The sequence below is a fragment of the Crinia signifera genome, chromosome 7, assembly GCF_055691185.1.
Source record: "Crinia signifera chromosome 7, ASM5569118v1, whole genome shotgun sequence".
Lineage (NCBI taxonomy): Eukaryota > Metazoa > Chordata > Amphibia > Anura > Myobatrachidae > Crinia > Crinia signifera.
In genome coordinates, this window is record NC_139223.1 from 128449264 (window position 1) to 128471926 (window position 22663).

Here is a 22663-nt window from a genome sequence, read left to right on the forward strand (position 1 = left end):
CCTGTAAAGAAAGCGGTCGTCGCTTAGCAACAAGCATCAAGATGATATTTAGAGCCCTCATCAGACCAATCCACCCAGTGCCAAAGGTAGTGGGACTGGAACTTTATTGAGGCACTCCTGCTGCAGGGTTGCATGAGAGCTTTTTACCTGCTTGCCATTTCTCCAAAGAGCAGCCAGAAGAACCCAGGAGGCCCAAACACATACCTGTAAGTTGGTAAAGTTGCAGCCTCTGGCACTACAACTTGGGAAAATGCAATAGAGGTGACCTGTGCAATAAAATTAGATCGTAACTAAGGGCCTTATTCTAGTTCACTCTTTCTGACAAAATCCTTCTTAGATGGACAAAACCATGTGCACTGCAGGTGAGGCAGATGTAACTTGTGCAGAGAGAATTAGATTTGGGTGGGGTTTTACTTCAAAGTGAGATCTATATTGCAGTGTAAAAATAAAGCAGTCAGTATTTACCCTGCACAGAAACAAAATAACTCACCCAAATCTAATTCTCTCTGCACATGTTGCATCTGCCCCCTGCAGTGCAACATGGTGTTGTCCATCTAAGAAGGATTTTGTCAGAAAGAGTGAACTAGAATAAGACCCTAATTTCATGTCAGTAGTAGTAATGACACAGTGGGGAAATTTACTAAGATTGAATGGGTACAAATGCACCCATTCAATGAAAAATGTATAAACAGACAATTTTGGATTTTATGAACACCAACTTCAGCCGAATCTGGCTGTATAAATGAATACACCATCTATAGAACTAAGCCGTATATGGCCATAGAGTTCTATTTGATCGACTAATTTAAAGTCATTTATACTGCTGAATTCGGCTACGAATTCAGCAGTAAAAATGACTGCAAAATGTAACTAATTTTTCAGGCGATTTTGGCTGATCCGTGCAGGATTCTTTGTGTAAAAAAAAAGAAAAATAAATAACTAATAAAATAAATGTTGTGGGATTCCCCCGTGAGAAAACCTCTTTGAGCCAGTCCTGGTTGCAGAAATACATAGAGGAAAATCAAATGGGATCCCCCTGTATTTCTATAACCTTCACATGGCTCTTAACCCAGTCCTGGTTCACAATTCAAAAAGGGAGTAGGGTCCCCCGTATTTTGGAAACCGGCACTGGGCTCAAACAGCCAGTGGTGTCATGCTACAGCCGGTGGACACTTTTTACATAAGGTCCCCCAGCCAAAGCATGAGAACTGTAGCTGGTCAGCCCGGGCTGGATGTCTGTGGGAGTGGGGACCCCCTCCTCCCAATAAAGGGGTCTCCCCAGCCTGGGATGAAGCCCTTAAAAATAGATATTGCCTTCTGTAGTAGAACTACAGGGCCCACCAAGCCTCCCCCACATGCTGGGACTTGGAATTATTGGGCACTCTGGGACTAGTAGTCCTACTACAGAACCAATACCCTAAGAACATACACACACCTGTAAAAATAAAACTTGAATACATACTACATACATACTTACCTATAGTATCCAATGTCCAGTAGAATCCACATCAGTTCCTGTAAATAAAAATCATACTTACATTCCATCCAGCGAAGATCGCTTCCTTTTCGGTCCAAGTAGCATGCAGGGATCAAAAATTTCAAAAACAACCGAATACCCAGCTCCAGCGGACACAGGTATGCCACACCTTGATAAAGCCACTTTTTTTTTCTGGCAAAACGCGTTGGTGGATAAGAGGGAGTGTGTTTGCCAGCACCTTTGCCACAGGAACCTTGAAAGACCAGACCAGCCTTTTCCACACTCATTGCTAAAAACTTTGCCACTGCTCCCCCCTTCCTCTACAGGGGTTACCAGCAGTAAATTTGAGTGGATCCTCCTCTTAAACCTGCTGAAGTGTACAATCTCATATGGGAAATTTCCACCAGGATTAAAACAAACAAAGCAATCCGTGGTTACTGGACCCATCACCATATTGGATCCATCATAGGATAAAAAGGCACTACAGGAACGGATCTTACAGGGACTGATACGGTACCGTATGGACTGGCCCACCATTACAAATCCCCTCTTAGGCATTCCTATCTAGCAGCATGCATTTTTAAATTACAACTTATTGTTGTTATTTTATATTAAGAATTTATTATTAAATTGTGTTTTATTATTGAATGTTATTGGCACCTTAATATTTACCCATTATGGGAATTTAATTAGGTAGTGCGGTGTACACCCATTCCTTGTTTTTATGTATATGCACGGGTGTGACAACCCTTTTTTCAGTACACTGCAGCTCGGCCAGACCATTAATTTATTGCGCCTCAGTTTTTTCCTTTTATCGATGTAGATTCATCTGGTCAAGAGCACAGGCCTATATTGGACCCTATAGGTAAGTATGTTTGAATGTATGTAGTATGTATTAAAGTTAAATTTTTACAGGCGTATGTGTATGTTCTTGGGGTATTGATTCTGTAGTAGGACTGCAACACCCAGCGGGCCCATTAATGCCCGCAATGCTGGGACTTGTGATTTACCAGGTACCAGCACGTGGTGGAGACTTGCTGGGCTCTGTAGTTCTATTACAGAACCCAACATCTATTTTTAACACCTTAACTTTTATATTTTTAATACCATCAACCTGCCACCCCGAGTCCAGTGCGCCATGTAGTTATCTAGTTGCCATCATTGCGCAAAACACTTGAATCCCCCCACAGAGGTGAGGCGCAGAGTTAGCCTTTTATTATTTAGGAAGAAAATTACAAAGGAAAAAAGTCATTTATTAAAAGTAGTCTGATTTATTTTAGTAAAGATGTTTTTTTGATTATACAGTACACACATATTCATCGTCTCTCCAGCCTTATTCCCACGTCACAGGAATTTAGCCTATTGAGTGTTTCTCAGTAACAGTTGTACCTATAAGCAAGTATTATTGGAGCTATGTCTTCTTTCCACAACCTTTCCTTTATATAAATATATATTACACATGCAGTCCCGCTTCTTTCCCACCCAGTCTTGCACTTAGAACATTTCTTAGATCCAGCACTGTCGAGATTCACCAAGTCTTTTTTCCAGCCCCCCAATAGTTAAGTCTTATTCCAGTCTAGTGCAGAATGTGGGACAGGGGTCCCCTGAATCCATCAGGATTGTAGAGCCCACATGCCAAAACTGCGCAGAGGAAAGGTGCATTGTGATGGGGGGAAAGCCTTTTTGTGCTCCCCTCGCACCCCCCCAGCCAGCGAAGATAACAGCCCTGTGTGACTCCATTCTCAGAACACACCTAGTAAGAAAAGCAAAACATTCAGAAGACAAATAATTAATGGGACTGTGTAACACTGAGTATCACGTTGAAAGATCATCATCTATTGTGCTGTAATAACTTCTGTAATAACTGTGCAGTTGTCAAGCTGTTTCTAATTAACACGGACAGAACGAGCAGCTGTAAGTGCTCAGAATACAATATTTTGAAACTGGATTAACAACTGCATCTGAAATCTGCAGCTCCCTAAAGGCCCCCATCCACTTGTGCGATATGGCCACTTTTTATGCGATTCCGACGTATTGCTGCAATGGATTGCATAGAAAGTGGCACATAATATGTCTTTTACCTGCGATTGCAATGCAAGGCGCGTTCCCCTGCGCCTCGGTACGCAGATCCTACGGGCTGCCATGAATATATGTCACAGTCTGTAGCCTCTGCTAGGATCGCATATGATAAATTGTATGCCGCCCTTTTGCATACAATATATCATATGTGATCATGTCTTCCGGGAGCCGCTGGGTGAGATGGTGAGGTACCGCATGCGTATCGCCCTAGTGGATGGTGCCTTAAGATTGGTAGGATATATATATATATATATATATATATATATATATATATATCACACAGCTTTGGTATATGCTTTCTACTAGCAGGTAATAATAAACCTGTTAATCAGCTTATCCTAAGGTAGACATAATCATGTGGCACAAAATGATGGCAATGTCACGGGGTGATATCAATGTTTCACTATCCCATTAAGCGCAGTTCAGATTTATGCTTCATTTACATTTTAATTGTCTAAGGCACTTGCTAGTAGATCAGGACTTCAATTCCCTGACCTCTGCTGTGAAACCTCACAGTAACAGTAATAGGGTGGCAGCAGCTTGCAGATAGCCACAGACTGCACCTCAGGAAGCGATCCCCAGTAAGTGGCCAGCAGAGATCCAGCTAGATGGGGCAGTGCTCAGCAAGTCTGCAGGCAGGTGGAAGGAGGATACAATAAAACATAAAGTGCTTTATAACATGCAAGCTTGCCGACTCTGTATCAATTGCTTTAGCATTTTAGTTGCCCGAGGAGCAAGCAATGCCATACTTTGCAGAGGTCTGCATGATATATAGATTCAAAAAAATAAATCCCACATCAAAGTTTTGCAAAAGCTTTATGTTTTTGTGAGTCGCTAGCAGATGTAACATCTACTCTTGCTCTTTTTGTCATCCTTGTCTTCAGCCTTTAAGTTATTTTGCTCCCCCCTGCTGTTACTTCCTTCAGTTTCGTCCGTTTGCTGATGATCTGCCTGCTGATGCCTCGGCTGATCTGCCATCTGCTGGTGCTTCGACTGATCTCCCTGTCTCTGCCCTTTTCGCTGTCCCACTACCTCTTCTGGCTCTACTTTCCCTTTTCTCTGTTTAGTTTTCACACCTGCTCGGTGTTGCCCTGCTGCCTCCATCTCAGAAAGACTGTAAGCCATAGCCAGCTGCAGATCCTCATCTTCATCGTCGCTGTCCAGCACCACATAAGCCGGGGGGGAACTCTGAGAACGTTGTGCGTTGGACGGGGACTCTCTGAGCCGTGTGTTGGCAGATGGTGCATCTCTCTGATCCCTTTTGCTCATTTCCAGCGCAAGGGCAAGTTCATCCTCTACCCCTGTAAAACAGGCACGAGAACATGATCCCCAATTTCTGGTTACTTTCATATGTTTTATAAGCATACCTTAATTTTTTAGATTTCAAAGAATAACACATAACATAAGAAAACAGCTGAACAGAAAACTACATATCACTTAAATGAGATTCAGGGCCTTATTCTAGTTCACTCTCTGACCAAAATCCTTCTTCGATGGACAAAACCATGTGCACTGCAGATGGGGCAGATGTTACTTGTGCAGAGAGAATTAGATTTGGTGCGGTTTTACTTTAAAGTGAGATCTATATTGCAGTGTAAAAATAAAGCAGCCAGTATTTACCCTGCACAGAAACAAAATAACACCCAAATCTAATTATCTCTGCACATTTTACATCTGCCCCACCTGCAGTGCAAATGGTTTTGACCATCTAAGAAGGATTTTGTCAGAAAAAAAAGTGAACTAGAATAAGGCCCTCCGTGCTGCCAACATCCCAGCCGGCATGTTTTCTGGATTTCCATGTACAGATGCACAGATGATTTAATTTATAATAGAATAGAATAGAAGTGATCCGTGTTTGCAGTACTAAAGAAACTTACCACGTATCTTCCCATTTCCTATAGCTGCCATATGATGCCCTTCTGCATATCCCGAGTGCTCTGTAGCTAGCAAGTATTTGGCTAGTTAAACTGTATTGTATAATATTAGATTGGGGTATACTGTTCACATATAAAAAAAACGGAAATGTTGTATTGCCCCATCCAGCCCAGCTTTCCTCATGTTGACATAGAGCATAAGTGTGAGGAACACCAGCGGGTATCCGTGACTTTGCACTCCAGCCAGTAATTGATTTACCATTACTGGTACTACACTAGTGTCAGGACTGTGATCGCCAAGTCCTAGTAAGTAGTGGGTCCTGGCAGACACCGGGACCAGCACATGTTCACTAGATGTGTTTCAACTGTGCAAAACACCAAATTCTGTGGACTGTATTGGCTGAAGCCCGTACCTGCAGAAGGTGGCTAGGGATACAAAAAAGGCAGGGAGGTAACATCTGCCACTGGTAGTGAGGGCAGAACCGAATACAATGCAATGAATATTCTGTCTCTCTGCCTTTTATACCATATGCTCTTGTACTGCCACCATCTGTCATACTGTACATACACAAATAGCCACAGGTCCCCAAAACTCAATCACAGTAGCACAGGCTCAGAAACACAAACTACCATGCAGTTAGTTGGTCTATCCCGGTTACTGGCAATAAATAATAGCTAGAGAATAGTATTTATGCTCTTAAATACAATAAGTGCTCAATACACACTTGACAAGGTTGTAAAACATATCGCTCAGAAGGGCCCTTCCAGGGGCAGATCTAGACCTTTCTTCTAGGGGGGGGGGGGGGGTTTGTTTACGGGTAAATTTGACACCCCTCCACTTTCCAGTCCTGACTCCTCCCCTTTCCAGTCCTGACTCCTCCCCTTCTTGGACCCCGTTACTCCTTAATCTCCCTGGCTGTCACTATTTTGTCTGTTACCCATGATTCAATACTACAACATGAACAGCTATGATAGGAATGGGTACTTACCTCCCTGTAGCAGACTTTTTTGTAGCTTTGCAACCTCATTAACTTCCAGGGGAGACCTGGCATCTGAGGACAGTACCATGGTGAAGGGGTGAGGTATGGCCAGTGCTACAGGCTTGTATTAGCGAGGAGGGCCTGGTGATGCCCCCAGGAGACCACTGGTTGTGTCCAGAAAGAATATTTAAATGTCTTCTGTTGGGCGCTGAGTACATGAGTGGCAGCAGAGAGTGTGTGGCTGCTGGTGCTGGGCTGTGGGATATAGGGCTCTGTGGGAAAGGGACATTATTACTGTCCATAATCAGGGTGGTAGTGACCAGGAAGAAAGGGAGCACTGTCAGGGCTGCACAGCTGTCACCTGCACACACATATATCCAGGTAGCTGTATCCCATATCCCATATTTGGGGAGAAGGTGACATGCCCTGTTCAGAGCACACGCTGCACAAGTCAGGGAGCAGCAGCTGTGAGTGTAATGGCTTCTGCAGAGTGTCTAAATGACAGGATAGATCAGTGGTTCTCAAACTGTGGGTCCTGACCTTCTCAGCATGGGGTCAGGACTCCATGTTGCTGACCATCAGGCTGATGACTTTTCTAATCCCAGTCAGTGATTCAAGGAGTCTGAAACATCTGTTGAATTGTCTGTTATTTTAGACCCCTCCCATAATTTTGTGATGACCTTCTGCAGTAACTTGCTGGGGTCCTGTATTTTTTTTTTTTGTCTAATGGCAAAACTGAGATTTATGTCTTACCTGTTAAATCTCTTTCTTCGAGGACGTCAGGGGCCACAGGGATTACATTGGGTAGAGAGTGAGGTCACGACCTTTCCAGCACCAGAAAGGATAAAACTTCTGGACTGCCCAGAGACAGCCCTGGCTCCTCCCTCCTCTACCCCGCCTCCTAGGCTAGCTTACTTTCAGTTTTTCCCAAAGCCAGGCAGGAGACAAGATAGAAGGAAGAGAAACCCATACAGTAACACATTCAACAAATATATGTGTGTGTGGTTGCTCAACAGAGGAACCATAACTGTGACATGTATAAGTACCTCAACAAAGGAACTTTTAACTAAGTTCACTCAACGGAGGAACTATGAACTTCAATACCATGAAGCAGGCGCGGCAGGGAGGGATCCCTGTGGCCCCTGACGTCCTCGAAGAAAGAGATTTAACAGGTAAGACATAAATCTCAGTTTCTTCTGCGGCAGACGTCAGGGGCCAGAGGGATTACATTGGGATGTCCTAAAGCAGCCACCTAAGGGTGGGGACGCGCCTGTGCCGCGGCCAGTATATTCTGGACGAATGCCGAGTTCTGAGAGGCAAACATAACAAACGCAAAAAAGCGTAAGAAATCGTTGGCAGACGACCAAGTTGCCGCCTTGCCAAGTTGCTCTGCCGTTGCACCACCTGTAAAAGCCCGAAACACACCCACAGATGTAGTGGAATGAGCCCGTACCCCTGCAAGAACGGAGAGTGAGGTGAACAAGGAATCCTGCTTGATAAACGACCGCAGATATCGGCTGGCAATAGTCTGCATGGTAGCAGACCAGCCCCTCTTATGAATTCTCTAGTGGATAAAGAGAGAGTCAGATGGCCAAAGTATTACAGCGTGATGTACATAGTCGTGCAAAGCACAGACCATCTCCAGTTGATTGCTGCCCAGGAGAGACCGCCGGCCTACAAAGGGCAGGGATCACTATCTCCTGGATGACTTGAAATTCAGGAACCACCTTGTGAGGTGTAAAGTAACGTTTCAAAGAATCCGTTCTATGAGAATGAAAGACTATGAAAGGCGATTGACCTAACAGAGCCTACCGGGCAGACACCCAGCAGCAACGGTCAACAGGAAAACCGTTGTCCCAGTTAGCCTGTAAAGAGCCCTAAAGGGCCCAAAGAATCAGAGAAAGATTTTATCAAACCACCATGTTTGTAACAACCAGAGGTTGGATCTGCAGGACCCCCTGCAAGAATGAGCGGAGATCATACCACAGAGCTCATAGGCTGTGGAATACAAAGGAGAGAGCTGAGCCCTGTTGCTTTAAAGAAACAGGCGGAGGCCAGCCCCCACTACTTCTACCGAAAGGACAAAACCCTAGACAAACGGTAAATTCTGGGATTGAATTCAATCCCGTGGCTTTTAATTAGGATGTCTAAACAGCCCTGTGAGCAGTTCTGGCCCCAGAGGCAGACAGATAAGAGAGACCCCTAACAGGGTTCACAGATCCGAGAACCAGATTCTCCTGGATTAAGGTGCCCCCACCTCCACTTTTAATGTACAAATTACTTTGAGGAGGAGCAAAAATGGTGAAAAGCCTACCTCCGCACTAATAGCCACTGGACTGACATAACAGAGCGTGGACTCTGTAACCTGCAGGGTCTCGAGACCTGGACACATACAGGGTGACCTGGTAAATGTGACGCAAAGCCATCAAACCACCATTGGTCCACCCCAATGGCCTACCAACCACAGGAACACCTCCGAAGGGAGGGTCCATCTGTTGGTATAGTTTTGCCAACAAGGCCGGGATCTTGCGCTCCCATTGGAAGAAGCGGGAGGCCTAAACCTACAGCACCTGGTATTCCCAGATGGTCTCCCATCCAAGTACTAACCAGGCCTGACCCTGCTTGGCTTCCAAGATCAGACGAGATCAGGCGTGTTCAGGGTGGTGTGGCCGTAGGCTCATAGCCGGCCCACTCAGAGTGTCACCCTAGTGGTTGATAACAAACCACCCTTTTTTGCATCACCCGACTGGACCTGCACAGGGTGACCTAGAAACCAAGGTTCTACCTTGCAGAAATCCCACAGGACTGTCTTTTTCACTTAGGTTTCAAGACAGAAGCATCTTTTCCATAATAGCATTATCCAGTCTATGTCTTAAGATGTACTGTTGCGTGTATAAAACACGGATTTACCAAAAGGATCAGTTTTGGTTATAATGTATGTGTATGTAGATACATTAGAAAACAAACAAACAGGAAACTATATCGAACCGCTGTTTGAATGTAAGAAGCGAGAATGCTGATCTAGCACCGATATATATATCCACTAATATACATATATATATATATATACATACACATATATATATATATATTGTGTATGTACATATATATACACACATGTACACACACAAATGCCTACAAACATAAACATATGCATTCATGTACCCCTATACAATAGGTCGTACAGATTAAGAGGCAACATATTGGTATATAGCATATGGTGGCGCTGAAATGAACAAGGCCGTCAACATTGGCAACCAGTAAAACTTCTACCAAAGTGAGATTGCGTCCCTGAAGGGATGCATAGTCAAGGCCATATTAGCTTTTAATTATAAAAGCTACAGCCAGTGTTACTCCGCTAACATAACTTAAAGGAGAACCATAAGAAATGACAAACCGAATTGTTTGTGGGAGAAAACGGGAGCACCCGGAGTAATCCCACGCAATTACGTGGAGAATATACATAAACTCCACCCAGTTAGGGTAATGGCGTTGTTTGAATGGAACCCATGTTATCTACAACAGCTGGTGTTCCCATGTGATCTCAAATGAGATTGGGCATATCCAGTGTGGTATGAATATAGATTGACATCAGTGCCGTGAGGTAGTAATGTTAACCATTACACAGTTCGTACTGCACCTCCACAGCTGCATCTCCCAAAAATGCTACCCCGCTGGGGTGCAAGGCTACTAGAGGCCTGGAGGAATACTAAGTCAAATTATCTCAAATGTGCGATCTGCATGTTAGATGCATGTGATCCTAATGTAAATCCGACTACATAGTCAGATCCCACACTGGATTGTATTGTGCGTACACACCACAACCAGCTCTATATGTGACAGTGCAATGTTCCAACTTCCAATGACCAGGAATACCGAAGGTTATCCTGTGGAGAAATTACATCTCAGAGTCCACCGTTGGTGACGTTTACCATAGTGCCCTGTCAGAACATGAAATAACCCCTGTATTGTGGGGACTGAATCCTTATAGCCGTGCGCCTTGTCTACTTAAGAGACGGGAGCGTTGCTGATTGAGCTATTGCTCTATTAGGGTAAAACAGGCCTGGACTATGTTCCGACAGGGTTTAAAAGTTAGCAGAGGTGTCTGGACCAGAACTGTAATGGCTGCACACACTGTGATTTCTAATTGACTTGCTATGGATAACTTTGCTAACTCATGAGTTAGTAACATACAAGTCATGCTACCTGCATTAGACATTGCTGCCCTTGCCTTTGATTAATGGAGTGACCTCTGTGTCACTCTGATAAAAGGGTATAAGACTTCCTGCTGTCCTCTGTATGTGACAGTGCAATGTTACCCTCAGTATCTGTGCATTAGAGTAAGGCAGTGACCTCTGTGTCACCCTGATAGCAGGGTATAAGACTTCCTGCTGTCCTCTGTATGACCTAGCTGGCAGCAAACTGTCCCCCCATAAACTGTAATCTGAGAACACAGTATCTTTCTGGAAGAAAGCAAGAAAGGGTTTTTATTTTGTCAGCCAGCAGATACACATTGCACAATTAGAGGCTTATTGCAGAAATCTAACGATCTCTATGTCACGGAGGAAAAATACATCAGGCAAGGCAACAGGGTATATGGCCTCAGGCCTCAGATGACAATGTAAACTGAGTTATACACTTTCCACCTGACAATATATACACTACACACACACACAGGGAGAGAGAGTAGGTATAGGTAACCAGAGATAGAATCACTGGATAAGAGAGACAGTATAAGGAGATGAGCTGCCACAGGCCAATCAACAACACCATGGTATATAACACAGGAGTGATATGACCTAATTTACATACAGCCCAATACTGTCCCACTATGCTCTAAACCCCACTGTCTGATCACAGAACCTGGGGGAGCAGCTGCATTCAATATGCAGTTAATCAGGACAAGCTTGAGCACAGCCCTGGCATTAGTAGTCAGGAGCCTCCAGCAGCGTGCAATGGCGGCAAGTATGTTAAAATGACCGCCAGAACCGCGTGATAGCTGGGAAAGTACCATGGACTCCGTCCTTACAATGGCGTCCCTTTTTGAAAGGGTAGCCGCGCCATCAGGCTATACTCATATGCCCAGGCTGGCCGGTGGTACTTGGGCCAGCCTTGCAATGTGTGCAGGACACCAATATAGGAGTCCCTATGTCACTATCGCTGTCCTCTGACATTGTACAAGAGGCAGCTAAACTGGTACAGCTAACACCTATACTTCTGACATGCAGTGATGGTGTTAACACAGTTATGAGACACAGCACAATGCATATAATAATAAAAGTGGCACTGAGCTCCGCAAAGCACATAGGCCGGCAGGAGCATAAAGTACTGTACCCTGTGCTCCAGTAGGAGAGGTACAGGTGGGATTTGCCCATATGGCCCGGCAGTGAAGAGATGGAACTCCAGACTGGCAGAGAGCTCTCTGTGTCCTTCTTACACGCGCAGCAGGCAGGCAGGAAGAGATCAGGGCTGGAAACCCCGTGGGTACATCCTAGCTCCTGTCTCCGGGAGAGGGGCTGTGTGAGGAGAGGCTCCCTTCACCCTACTAGCAAATGGCCACCGGGATTTCATGACTCATGCGGCGTCGGTAAAATGGCGGGGATCCGGCGCTTGCCGGGCGGCCCCGCATACCGACGCCGCTGCCCACACTCAAAGTCTCCCTGGTGGTCCAGCGGGTCAGGGTGCACACCTAGTGAAAGGAGGCGTTCTGGCCGCTTGCTAGTGCAGCCCGGCGATCCCCCCCACCGGGCTGCTCAGCCGCTATAACTGCGTGCGCATTCGCACTCCCAGCGGGGAGCGCGTTACCTGAAAGCGGTTGTCACCGCTGATGTCCCGGTCCCCGTCGCGGCTGTGCTCTCCAGTGCTTCAGAGCCAGCCGAACACCTCCGCTTGTGGGAGCCACGTGGGTGGTGTTGGGCTGCCGGGTCCCGGGTGATGGAGCGCAGTGCAGGGATCTAACAGACCCCCAGTGCTGCTGCTCTGTCACTGACTCCAGTCAGTGTAAAAATAAGAATAAAAAAAAAAAAAATTCAAAACGAAGTTTAAGCTGCTTTAACAGCAGCCCTTTCAAAATGCGTGTTGGCTCCTGCCAGCACAATCAAAAACTGAAAGTAAGCTAGCCTAGGAGGCGGGGTAGAGGAGGGAGGAGCCAGGGCTGTCTCTGGGCAGTCCAGAAGTTTTATCCTTTCTGGTGCTGGAAAGGTCGTGACCTCACTCTCTACCCAATGTAATCCCTGTGGCCCCTGACGTCTGCCGCAGAAGAAATAGTTTGAAGACCCCTGGGATAGATGAAAGAAGTCTTAATCAACAACTCTGCTGATTAACTGCAGTAGAATAATTTATTGTGACCTGCTTCTGGGAGCTCGGCTCACGCTCACCGTCACTGACAAAAGCTGGGAGGGAGGAGGGAGCAGGACCTTAAAGAGTGTTTGTTTACCTTGGCTGACGGCATAAGTGTTTTATAGCCTGGGGGGGGATCGCCTTCTTTGCCCCCCTCTGTATCCGTCCCTTGGCCCTTCTTAGCGATAGCTTTTACGATCTCATCTAGTGTGTACAAGCAATGTTGTTAACAATACGCGGGAGTATGCATTGTTAATGAACCCTTCCCTCATCCTGCATGTACAGATGAGGGAAGTCCTCGTTGACAATAGCCATGCTGCAGTGTGGCCCCCGCTCCCCCGCCGTTACTTCCCTCCCAGCCTGGGGCTCAATAGCGTCCTCAAAGATAGAGTTGGGAGGAGGATATGGCAGAAAAATGCAAAAAGCAACCAAGATTTGACCCCCCAAAGTCTGATATAGAAAAAAGGCTCTCATACCTGTTCCCCTTCCCCATACATGAGAAGGTGGTACTCAGAAGACTTCACTTACAGATGGAGCAGCTCTCATTAGAGCTGCTCCTGGCAATGCTATCGCCAATCGCACGGTGCACCATCCGCCAGAAGGGGGTGCGCACCACGCTCTGACGGAGCCCGCCAACGGCTCCCCACCGCTCCCCGTCTCGTCCATAGACCCCTGCCCCCCCCACTAACTTGCCCATCTCCCTGAAGCGGAGACAGGCAGAAAATCCGCTCCCTGCCATCGTGTAAAGGGGATGCGCGAGCATTTGAGACGCATCAGATGGAGCACCTCTCCGCCAGCCTGCGCCAGTTCAGAAAATCTGGCGATTCCCTGAGCTGCATCTGTTCGCATTAGATTCTTTTATGCCATGCATTCCAATCCAACATAAATTTCAAGCTGCAGCCCATTGTCAGGGATCAATACACATTAAACTTCACAAAGTGGGTACACTGTATCAGCTTGTGAGGTTTAATGGCATTGCGTATGGGTTGTGGCCCGAAACATCTCTTATATATTTAGCCAGATCTGTCACTCATCCCCTGTGTGCATAATGTTCCCACCCAGCGGGATACACTAACCCGCCCCCCCTATAGAAAAGACCAGTGTACTACACACGACTACCCCCTTGACAACACCTCCCCCCGCCCAGCGCTACAGTACACACCCACCATTACTCCACAGCCACCAGGTGAGCGGCAAGTCTGCCCGCACCCCCCCTCTGCGACCCCCCTTCCTGCGATTCGAGGGCCCCCCATGCCCCATTCCCACGACTCTCTGCATATATATTGTGATAAAAGCACTGGTAATGTGATCAAGGAGACAGATGTTTCTCCCAGGATTCTGGTAGACCACTAATGGCAGACTGCAACTAGGTTGACACCTTGAAATAGTCGACATACACAAGGTCGACATTGGCAAAAGGTTGACGTACGCTTACGTTTGACATAGACATGGTCAACATGAATAAGGTCGAAATGAGTTTTACGCCTTTCAAAGAAATGTGGTTTATCATACTTTACTATAAGTGGGCATAGAGTGGAAATATAATAGTGTGCAAAGCGCAGAGAGGCACAGGGCCCAAAGCATGGTGAGCGTACATTGTACATTTATACGGTGTCCATGTCGACAGAGACACGGAAAAACTGCGAAAAACCATGTATATGTCAACCATAAGCTTGTGTCGACCTTAGGCATGTCAACTATTTCAAGGTCCACCACTAGGACCATTAGTGGTGGACCTAGCGACTGTCTACCATTTATACCGGAACCTTCTGGCCTATGTGTTTTAAAACCCCAGGAGGAGGATTGTGATTGCTCTGCGGACAGCTTTTGTAAAAGCCGGATAAGGAATTTACCCAACATTAATTAATGCTCTCAGCCACGTTGCTCATCTGTGCTATTTAAGATACAAAAGTACCTGGCAATAGTACGTATACTAATGCTACCTTGAACCCTGCTTTCTTGAATGGTATTAAATTTAATGTAACGTTTAAGGAGCATTTGTTGCGCAGTATACGCCACACTTTTTATTTATACAAACTAATTTATTATGCAATTATTTGTTTGCCATTGTAAATACCTGGTTTATAAATTGTGTTAGTGAGCTATCACTATATATTAGGGATGGGGAACCTTCAGCCCTCCAGCTATTGTTGAACTACACATCCCAGAATGCTTTGCTACAGGTTTAGCATGCCCAAATAGCAAAACTGTAGCAGTGCATGCTAGGATGTGTAGTTCAGCAACAGCTGGAGGGCCAAAGGTTCCCGATCCCCGCTATATATAAAAGGCTAAATCCTCCTCACTTTTTTGAGGTGAAGTACCAACAGTGCCCACTAGAGGCAACTCTCCAGACCAAATTACTCCTTAAGAGAAAGTGAAACCAAAATGATATGTTTCAAACTTCCTGGATACGGACAGAGAGAGCTGTAAAGGCAGAGATTGGAGGTAGGAACAGATAGGGACTAAGCTGTCATTTTGATGGGATTTTAATTAGCAGTTAATGAAGGTTACTGGGTTGGAGATTGCATATACAAACACAGTGTATTTTTTACCTTTCATCAACTATACATTTGCCTTACTGATTACCAGTTTAAATGAACTATTGTTTACATACTTGCAAATCCAATCTGAATTACCTTGGTACTACTATCACCTGTGTTTTTGCTCCATCTCCTATTCAGCCACTACTCCTATTTCCATATTACTTATATTACCTATTTACTTCATCCATATTATGTCTAGGCTGACAACACAACACTCTTTGTCTACCTAATCCCTTTTTCTGCCCCATGGTACCACCTCTATTCTTTTCTCCTAAATCTCCCATTCTCCCCTCTGCTTCCCTTCCCCTCTTCTCCTGTTTCCTCACTGCTCATCGCTGGCTTGTATACACTGGACAGATTTTGAGCTGAAATTTCAAACAACAAAACTGAGCTGCTTTCAGCTCCAAAATTAACTCCACACGTCAGGATATAACATCTCACCAGACCATCAGCAACCTGCCACCTCCTTTCCCTTACTACCCTCCCCTTCCCTCTTACCAACTCAGACATCCTTCTCCTATGTATTTAATGAGGAAGTAATGGCCCTCATCCATCCCCCGCCACCACCACCTCTCCACTTGACCCCATCTCATCCGGACTCCTCCGCTACCTTTCTCTTTCTGCCTGTACCCATCTAGTCCACATCTAGTAACCCCCTCTTAGTCATGCACTGGTCCCTGCATGCTCCCATCTCTCCATTATTAATAAACACCCTCTCCAACTAACAACCCATCCCTCTCCTCCCTTTTGCCTCCAAGCTCCTTGAGCCTATTGTTTACAACCACCTTACTGCCTTTCTTTCCTCTTACTACCTGCTTGACCCATTCCAGTCGGACTTTCATCCTCTCCACTCCACTGAAACTGCCCTCTGTGCTGCCACGGGTGCTGGCCCCACAGTCAGGATTGCAACAGTCAGTATACAAACATTGGAATCCCGACTGTTCAAATGCCCAACAGTCAGGATCCCGACTGACAGGGGCTATTCTCCCTCATGGGGGTCCCCGACCCCCACAGAGGGAGAACAGAACCTGTGGCGAGCGGGTTAATAATAATAAACCTGTTTGTTTCTATTTGCATTAGTAGTATGATTAGATTGCTACAGAACCTTTCCACACAATAACATGAAACAGAGACTGTGCTGCCATGGCTAGATAAATGTACACAGGAAAATGTTCAGCCACATACATTTTATTAGTCATAACTCCACTCCTGTGACTGCTACCTCTTCTGCTCTTCAGATACTCTGCACAAGTTAATTGCGCTGTATGACTATGTCCTTACCATTCACCCGGATGGATGTCAGCTGACCATCCTCCTCCACTTCCACTCGTTCCACCCCATTCTCTACTCTCCTGTAAGGAAGACCACACAGGTTAATAAAGGCAACTAAAGTTTCTTCACTATACGATATCTCTCTCCAATATTGCCAAATTGGGTGTACTCCAACCCATACATAGTGGTGGCAGCCATTTTTGTTGCGAGGCAGTACAGCCTAGCCATTAGCTAGAGCTAGTGACACTACTATATGCAACATGCCTCATCGCTCTGAAAAATAGCTGCCTCTGTTGCATACACAACAAGCCAAGTTGACGTAAGAGAAATAGTCAATATAATTTAGGATATCTACTTAAGTTTTCTGAACTGTAATTAGGCATACCAGACTCACACAATCCAACCACAGTTCATTCACTTCAACTCTATTGATTGCCAACTTTTTGCACTCCTTCTATTATACATCTTTAAACTTTCTGGGTACTTGTGTATTATCTGGGCGCCCGATTTTGAGCCTTTCCCAGGTGGAGTGTACAATTTTAATATCGCATCGCATGCCTTAACTAGTGGCATGCGATGCGACGCGATTATACCCGATATTACATTGTACAGGCACCCTGATGCCTGATTCCAATGTTAAATGCACCCCCAGACCCGATTTTTAATTGTACACCCACCCTGATGGGTGATTACTATGTGAAATGCCCCCCATTGTTAACGCCACCCCAGTATCAACGCCAACCCGAAGCGTGGCAAGCGCACCGGTACGCGTCCTACGACCTTTTCATACCCCCACTATCCACGTTGGCGTGGAGTTGATTTTATATTGTGTGGTGAGCGCAGTGAGCCCGAAGCATGGCGAGCGCAGCGAGCCCCGCAAGGGGACGTGTATTACTTCACATATGTTCCGCGTCCGCTCACCACGCTTCGGGCTCGGTGGCTCGCTACGCTCGCCACACTATATAAAATCAACTCCACGCTGACGTGGATAGTGGGGGTATGAAAAGGTCGGAGGATGCGTACCGCCGCCGCTCGCCACGCTACAGGTTAGCGTTGATATTGGGGTGGCGTTAACAATGGGGGCCATTTAACATAGTAATCACCCATCAGGGTGGGTGCACAATCAAAAATCGGGTCTGGGGGGGGCATTTAACATAGGAATCAGGCATCTGGGTGCCTGTACCAGGGCTGTGGAGTCGGAGGAAATTTTGAGTACCTGGAGTCGGAGTCTGCAAACAATGCACCAACTCCGAAAATTATAATTAATGACTCCTCTACTGTAAGAATAAAGACCAATGCATGCAGTGCCTCACGTAACCGCAAAACTAACACGTTAAGTGACCGTGAAAAAGCATGCTTTTCATGTGCTTCACTATATGGCACGCAATGCACAATTCGGAGCACCAATACTTATAAATGTATTCTCCCTTGTAGTTTACAACTTATTTCCAACGTTCAGTAAGGTTTTCAATACCTCATTGGTAGAAATCACCTGGTGTAGACTCGAAAAATTCATTCAACCAAGCTCACCCACCATACGCACAACATCTTTTTATGCGGATGAAGATCTTGTTTCATGCGCGGGGTCATTTGTTTACCTTGGCTAAGCCTTTCTTTCCTTCAAGGAATGTATCAAATACATTCGCATATTAATACAGAGGAGTCGGGGTCAGAAGTACGAGGAGTCGGGGTCGGAACATTTATCTACCGACTCCACAGCCCTGGCCTGTACAATTAAAAATCGGGTCCAATCGTGTTGCATGCGATATGATTGTATGCGATGCGATGCAATTTTTTAACGTGCACTGAAAAAAATCGTGCGCCCAAATACTACACAAGTACCACTTTCTGTCCTGGAATATTCCCATCCTTCTTTAAACATATGCTTGCCAACTCTCTCAGAAAACCTTCCTTGAGCAACACTTTGCACAACCGTCTATTGTGCTCCCTCTTCTGTCACATCCAGCTTCAGCCTCGCAATCACAAAAATTAGCAATGTTCAACATACAATAAAGCCTTTCTACATTTGGCCATATGTTGACCAACTCATTGATCCTTGTCCTAAAAAAAATGCTTCGGTAAGGCCGACTCTAAGACCCTTTTATTGGAACATTGGGCCTTTCCATTCGACAAGCCCAATATTAGGTTAGCAATGTTTTGAAAATTGATACTGGCTGGTTATTAGGACAACTCATTTTTGTCAGCCATTTTCACGGACTCCTCTAGATCAGGGTTGGGGGGGGGGGTATTTCATGAGGTGTATTTTGTATAGCTCTATTTGCCCCAAATGTCACCAACCTTCTGCTGACTAATAGGCTTGGGCCTTAACCCAGAGGTTCCCAAACGCGGTCCTCAAGGCACCCCAACAGTCCAGGTTTTAGGTATATCCATGGCTCAGCACAGATGATTAAATCAGACTGACTGAGTTACTAATTAAGTCACCTGTGGCCAAGCATGGATATACTTAATACCTGGACCGTTGGGGTGCCTTAAGGACCGCGTTTGGGAACCTATGCCTTAACCCTTTGAGTTCCAAAAACTAATTTGAACGTTTGAGGTCTGTTAAATATGAAATAAGAATGATGGGCAGCAATTACTTTTATCAGTTTTGAGTTATTTCAGAGACAAATATGGGTTCTTCTTTTTGAATTGAAGGGTACCAACAAATTTGTCCACATCTGTGCTAGGATACTGGCCACTGTAACATCCACTGCTCGTCTCACCTATGCTCTCTTCCCTTTCATAAGCAGGGAACACACTCCCTCTGTTTTTACATCTGAATTTATTTTTGCTAAGTTTTAAGCAAGCCCTCTTTTCCAATTTTCCACTTTTACTTTTATATCAAAATACCGGGCCGCACCCAAGATTTTACAACCCAACTGAGACCCCTTTCAGACAGGTGGCAGGACCTCGGCGACCTCATGTGAGCTATGCTGGCGCTTGGAGAGGAAACCAAACTCACCTTCTGGTTGTTATTCTTTTCCCATTAACAATTGTGGTTGTGGTGGACATTGAGGCAACACTCCCAGACATACCAAATCCATCACTTCCAAAAGATGAAAAGGATGAGAAAACTGTAAATAGAAATTCACCATGGTGATTATTAACATGGCAGGATCCAAAAGGTGACAGAAAATGAATGCAGTTTTGAAGAATGCAAATTTACTCACATTTTTGCAACTACACAAACCATACAGACAAAACATATACAAGAGAGAGGAACATTGAATACCAGCTGTCAAGTTGCAGGCGAGAGAGAGAAAATGCAGGTGTACACTCTAGACACTAAGGAGGGTATTTAATATTGGCCGCGGATTGTCAAAATCACGGCCTTTTTTTCAACAATCCGCTGCTGACATGCCCACTTTTTGACACTCAATAGCCTGAACATTGAATACCAGCTGTCGAGTTGCAGGCGAGTTAGGCTAAAACGGCCTGGTTTTCCGACTGTCGGTATGTTCCAACAGCGGAATCCTATATTGAATACTCCAATCGTGGCTTTTTCGCTGATTTTCGGTGGAATTTACATTTGACCTATTCAATCCAACTGCCAATATTTTGACTGTCAGAAAATTAGACGCCAATCCACAGGTTTTAGTCCAAAAAATGCAGCTGTTTTCGACTTTTTTCTGCAAATGCATATTTGACTTTAAACAAAGTCGAATCTGCATCGGTCTAAAAGAGCCAAATTGAATAGGTATGTCCAGATTTTCCGGGTAGCGGAAAAATCCAGACAACATTAAATACCCCCCAAGAACTCTAGTAACAATTATAAGAAACGCTGCAATTTAACCCAGAGTAGAACTGAGGTTCTTAGTATAATTTTTGGCCATAATATATGGGTCCACCTACCACAGCCCAGTGCCCTTATCAAGTGGTTCCCTAACATTCCTAAGGTTCAAGTCTAGACCACAGGACCCCAGACATGCACCTAGCTGGAGTTATTAGTGTTTAGAGTGTGCATTTGGATTTTCTTACTCGTCTTTCTTTTTTCTGTGTTGCACTACAAGTCTCAGCATGGTAGCACCTGTTATTATGTTTAGCATTCGGGTGTGCAGACCAACCCTCCCCCCTATCTTATATAAACAAGACAAACCAGTAAGACTTAGGGGCCTATTTATCAAGCTGGAGCTTTAATAACTCATGGAGAAATCTCCTGCAAAACGCAAAGTCTCCATTAATGTCAATGGGGACTGCAATCTCACTTATACATACCAAACTCTGTAAAACTTAACGTTTGGCCTTTTCGATTTATACCATCTTCAGATGGCATTAAGCATTTAATTCTAGCCTATAGTCTAACCTGATTCTAGTCTATATGTTACTTGTTTCCTAGCACGGCCACAACGATCATAATCGCGGTCATCGGGGGTAAAATCGGGGCCATCGCGGGCATCACATGCGCAAAAAAATCGGATGCGATGGGCCAGACGCGATGCCCGCGATTTCCCCATAGAGAACAATGTTAAATGCCTCAATTTACCCGCGATGACCACGATTTCCCATAGGAAACAATGTGAAATGGCTCAATTTACCCAAATTATCATAGGAACAATGGTAAATGGGCCAAAAACACCCCTGAACATTGAAATTACGCGGATACCTGTGAAGCCCGCGAAGGGACGCGTTTACCTGTGAAGGTATCCGCGTCCGCTCGCCACGCTTCGGGCTCGGTGCGCTCGCCACACTATTCTATTCTCACTCCACGCCCTAGTGGATAGTGGGGGTATGAAAAGGTCGGAGGACGCGTACCGCCGCCCCTCGCGGACTCGCTGCGCTCGCCACGCTTCGGGTTCACGTTCATCGCGGGGTGGCGTGAACTACTTTTGGGGGGACATTTCACTGGTCAGGGGGGTTTTTTGGGCTTTATGGCCCATTTACCATTCTTCCCTATGATGATTTGGGTAAATTGACCCATTTAACATTGTTTCCTATGGGAAATCGGGGTCATCGCGGGTAAATTGAGGCATTTAACATTGTTCCCTATGGGGAAATCGCGGCCATCGCGGGTGGACCATTTAAGCATTTTTAGGCGCACACGACGCGACTGACCCGATTTTTCACTGTTTTCAATGCATTTCCATGGAAAAATCGGGGGCATCGCGTCGGTCGCGTCGCAGGCCACTAAAATTACCCCCGATGGCCAAGATTTGTGGCCGTGCTAGGAAACAAGTACCGTCTATATTGCCGGGGATATGGTCGCGACCGGATTCCCATGTGTACAGGGCGACTGTCGCCAAGAGCGCGCTCCCACGACCAGCCCTGGGGTGGTCGCTGGTCGAAGGAGCATGCTCCTGTGATCAGCTGTTTCCCTGGGAGAGAGTCTCCTTTTTATCAGCGAACATCTCTGGTCGTTGATTAAAACAGGACACTGCGCAATATATTGCTCAGCAATATATTGCTCCGTGTGTAAGGAGCTTTACTATGTATGGAGGCATTTTCACAAGAAATAGCTCTAATGATTCCACTTCTGCAACCTCTGATCATCTCCTGAATCTGATATTGCACGCATTTGTGAAAGACTCCTCTGATATCTTGGAAAAAGACTGAAGTTAGAGCTACCACTGTCCATGCAAATTACATTTACTACATCTTTGGGATGATCATGTAAAAAAACGATTATCCCCACTACGATGTACATTGGGTCATTATTGTGTTGAATTATGAAAATGCTTGATAATTAGAATATTTAAAAAAAATAACAAAAATGTTTGATAATAACATCTCTTGATTACATACATGTAAAAAAAGAACACAAGAAGCAGAGGAAAGACAATAGTCCAAGATAGGCTTACCGCTACTGGGAAGAAAATCTGAAAATGGCGCAGTGTGTGTATGACGCCGATCTTCACCGCACATCCCAGGGAACAAACTGTCTTCACCTTAAAAGAAAGACATAGATGTAATGACCAATCCTTAACAGATGTAATGACCAATTCTTAACAGAGCACTGTTAGTTAGGTTTAAACCCAGCTGCTGGCTGTTACTATTTCTTCCCTGCTTTTGAGTTACACCATCTGTAACTCCAACCTTGAGATGGCCCATACCATTTAGGGTATGACATGATGTCCTGCTCATCGGGATTCCGACAGTCATCAC

The 22663-nt window shown here is 45.4% G+C and overlaps 1 protein-coding gene and 1 non-coding gene across 3 annotated transcripts in view; both read right to left on the bottom strand.

Annotated features, from left to right (window-relative positions):
- Positions 1-2725: 2725 nt before the first annotated feature.
- The window catches only part of DNAJB2 (DnaJ heat shock protein family (Hsp40) member B2), a 45922-nt gene continuing 25984 nt past the window's right edge, over positions 2726-22663 (bottom strand). Inside the window, exons 7-11 of one of the 2 annotated variants that reach the window (XM_083153771.1) lie at positions 22360-22446; positions 19527-19638; positions 16574-16644; positions 4633-4857; positions 2726-3230 (exon numbers count right to left, since the gene is read on the bottom strand). In XM_083153771.1, coding sequence (XP_083009897.1) covers positions 3220-3230; positions 4633-4857; positions 16574-16644; positions 19527-19638; positions 22360-22446 — 506 coding nt within the window. In that variant the 3' untranslated portion in view covers positions 2726-3219. Of the gene's footprint in view, positions 4858-16573; positions 16645-19526; positions 19639-22359; positions 22447-22663 lie in introns of both variants that reach the window. The other variant, XM_083153770.1, reaches the window with a different exon arrangement.
- LOC146024400 (5S ribosomal RNA) lies at positions 8969-9087 on the bottom strand. Its single transcript, XR_014453783.1, has one exon. It is a non-coding gene; the product is annotated as a 5S ribosomal RNA (ribosomal RNA).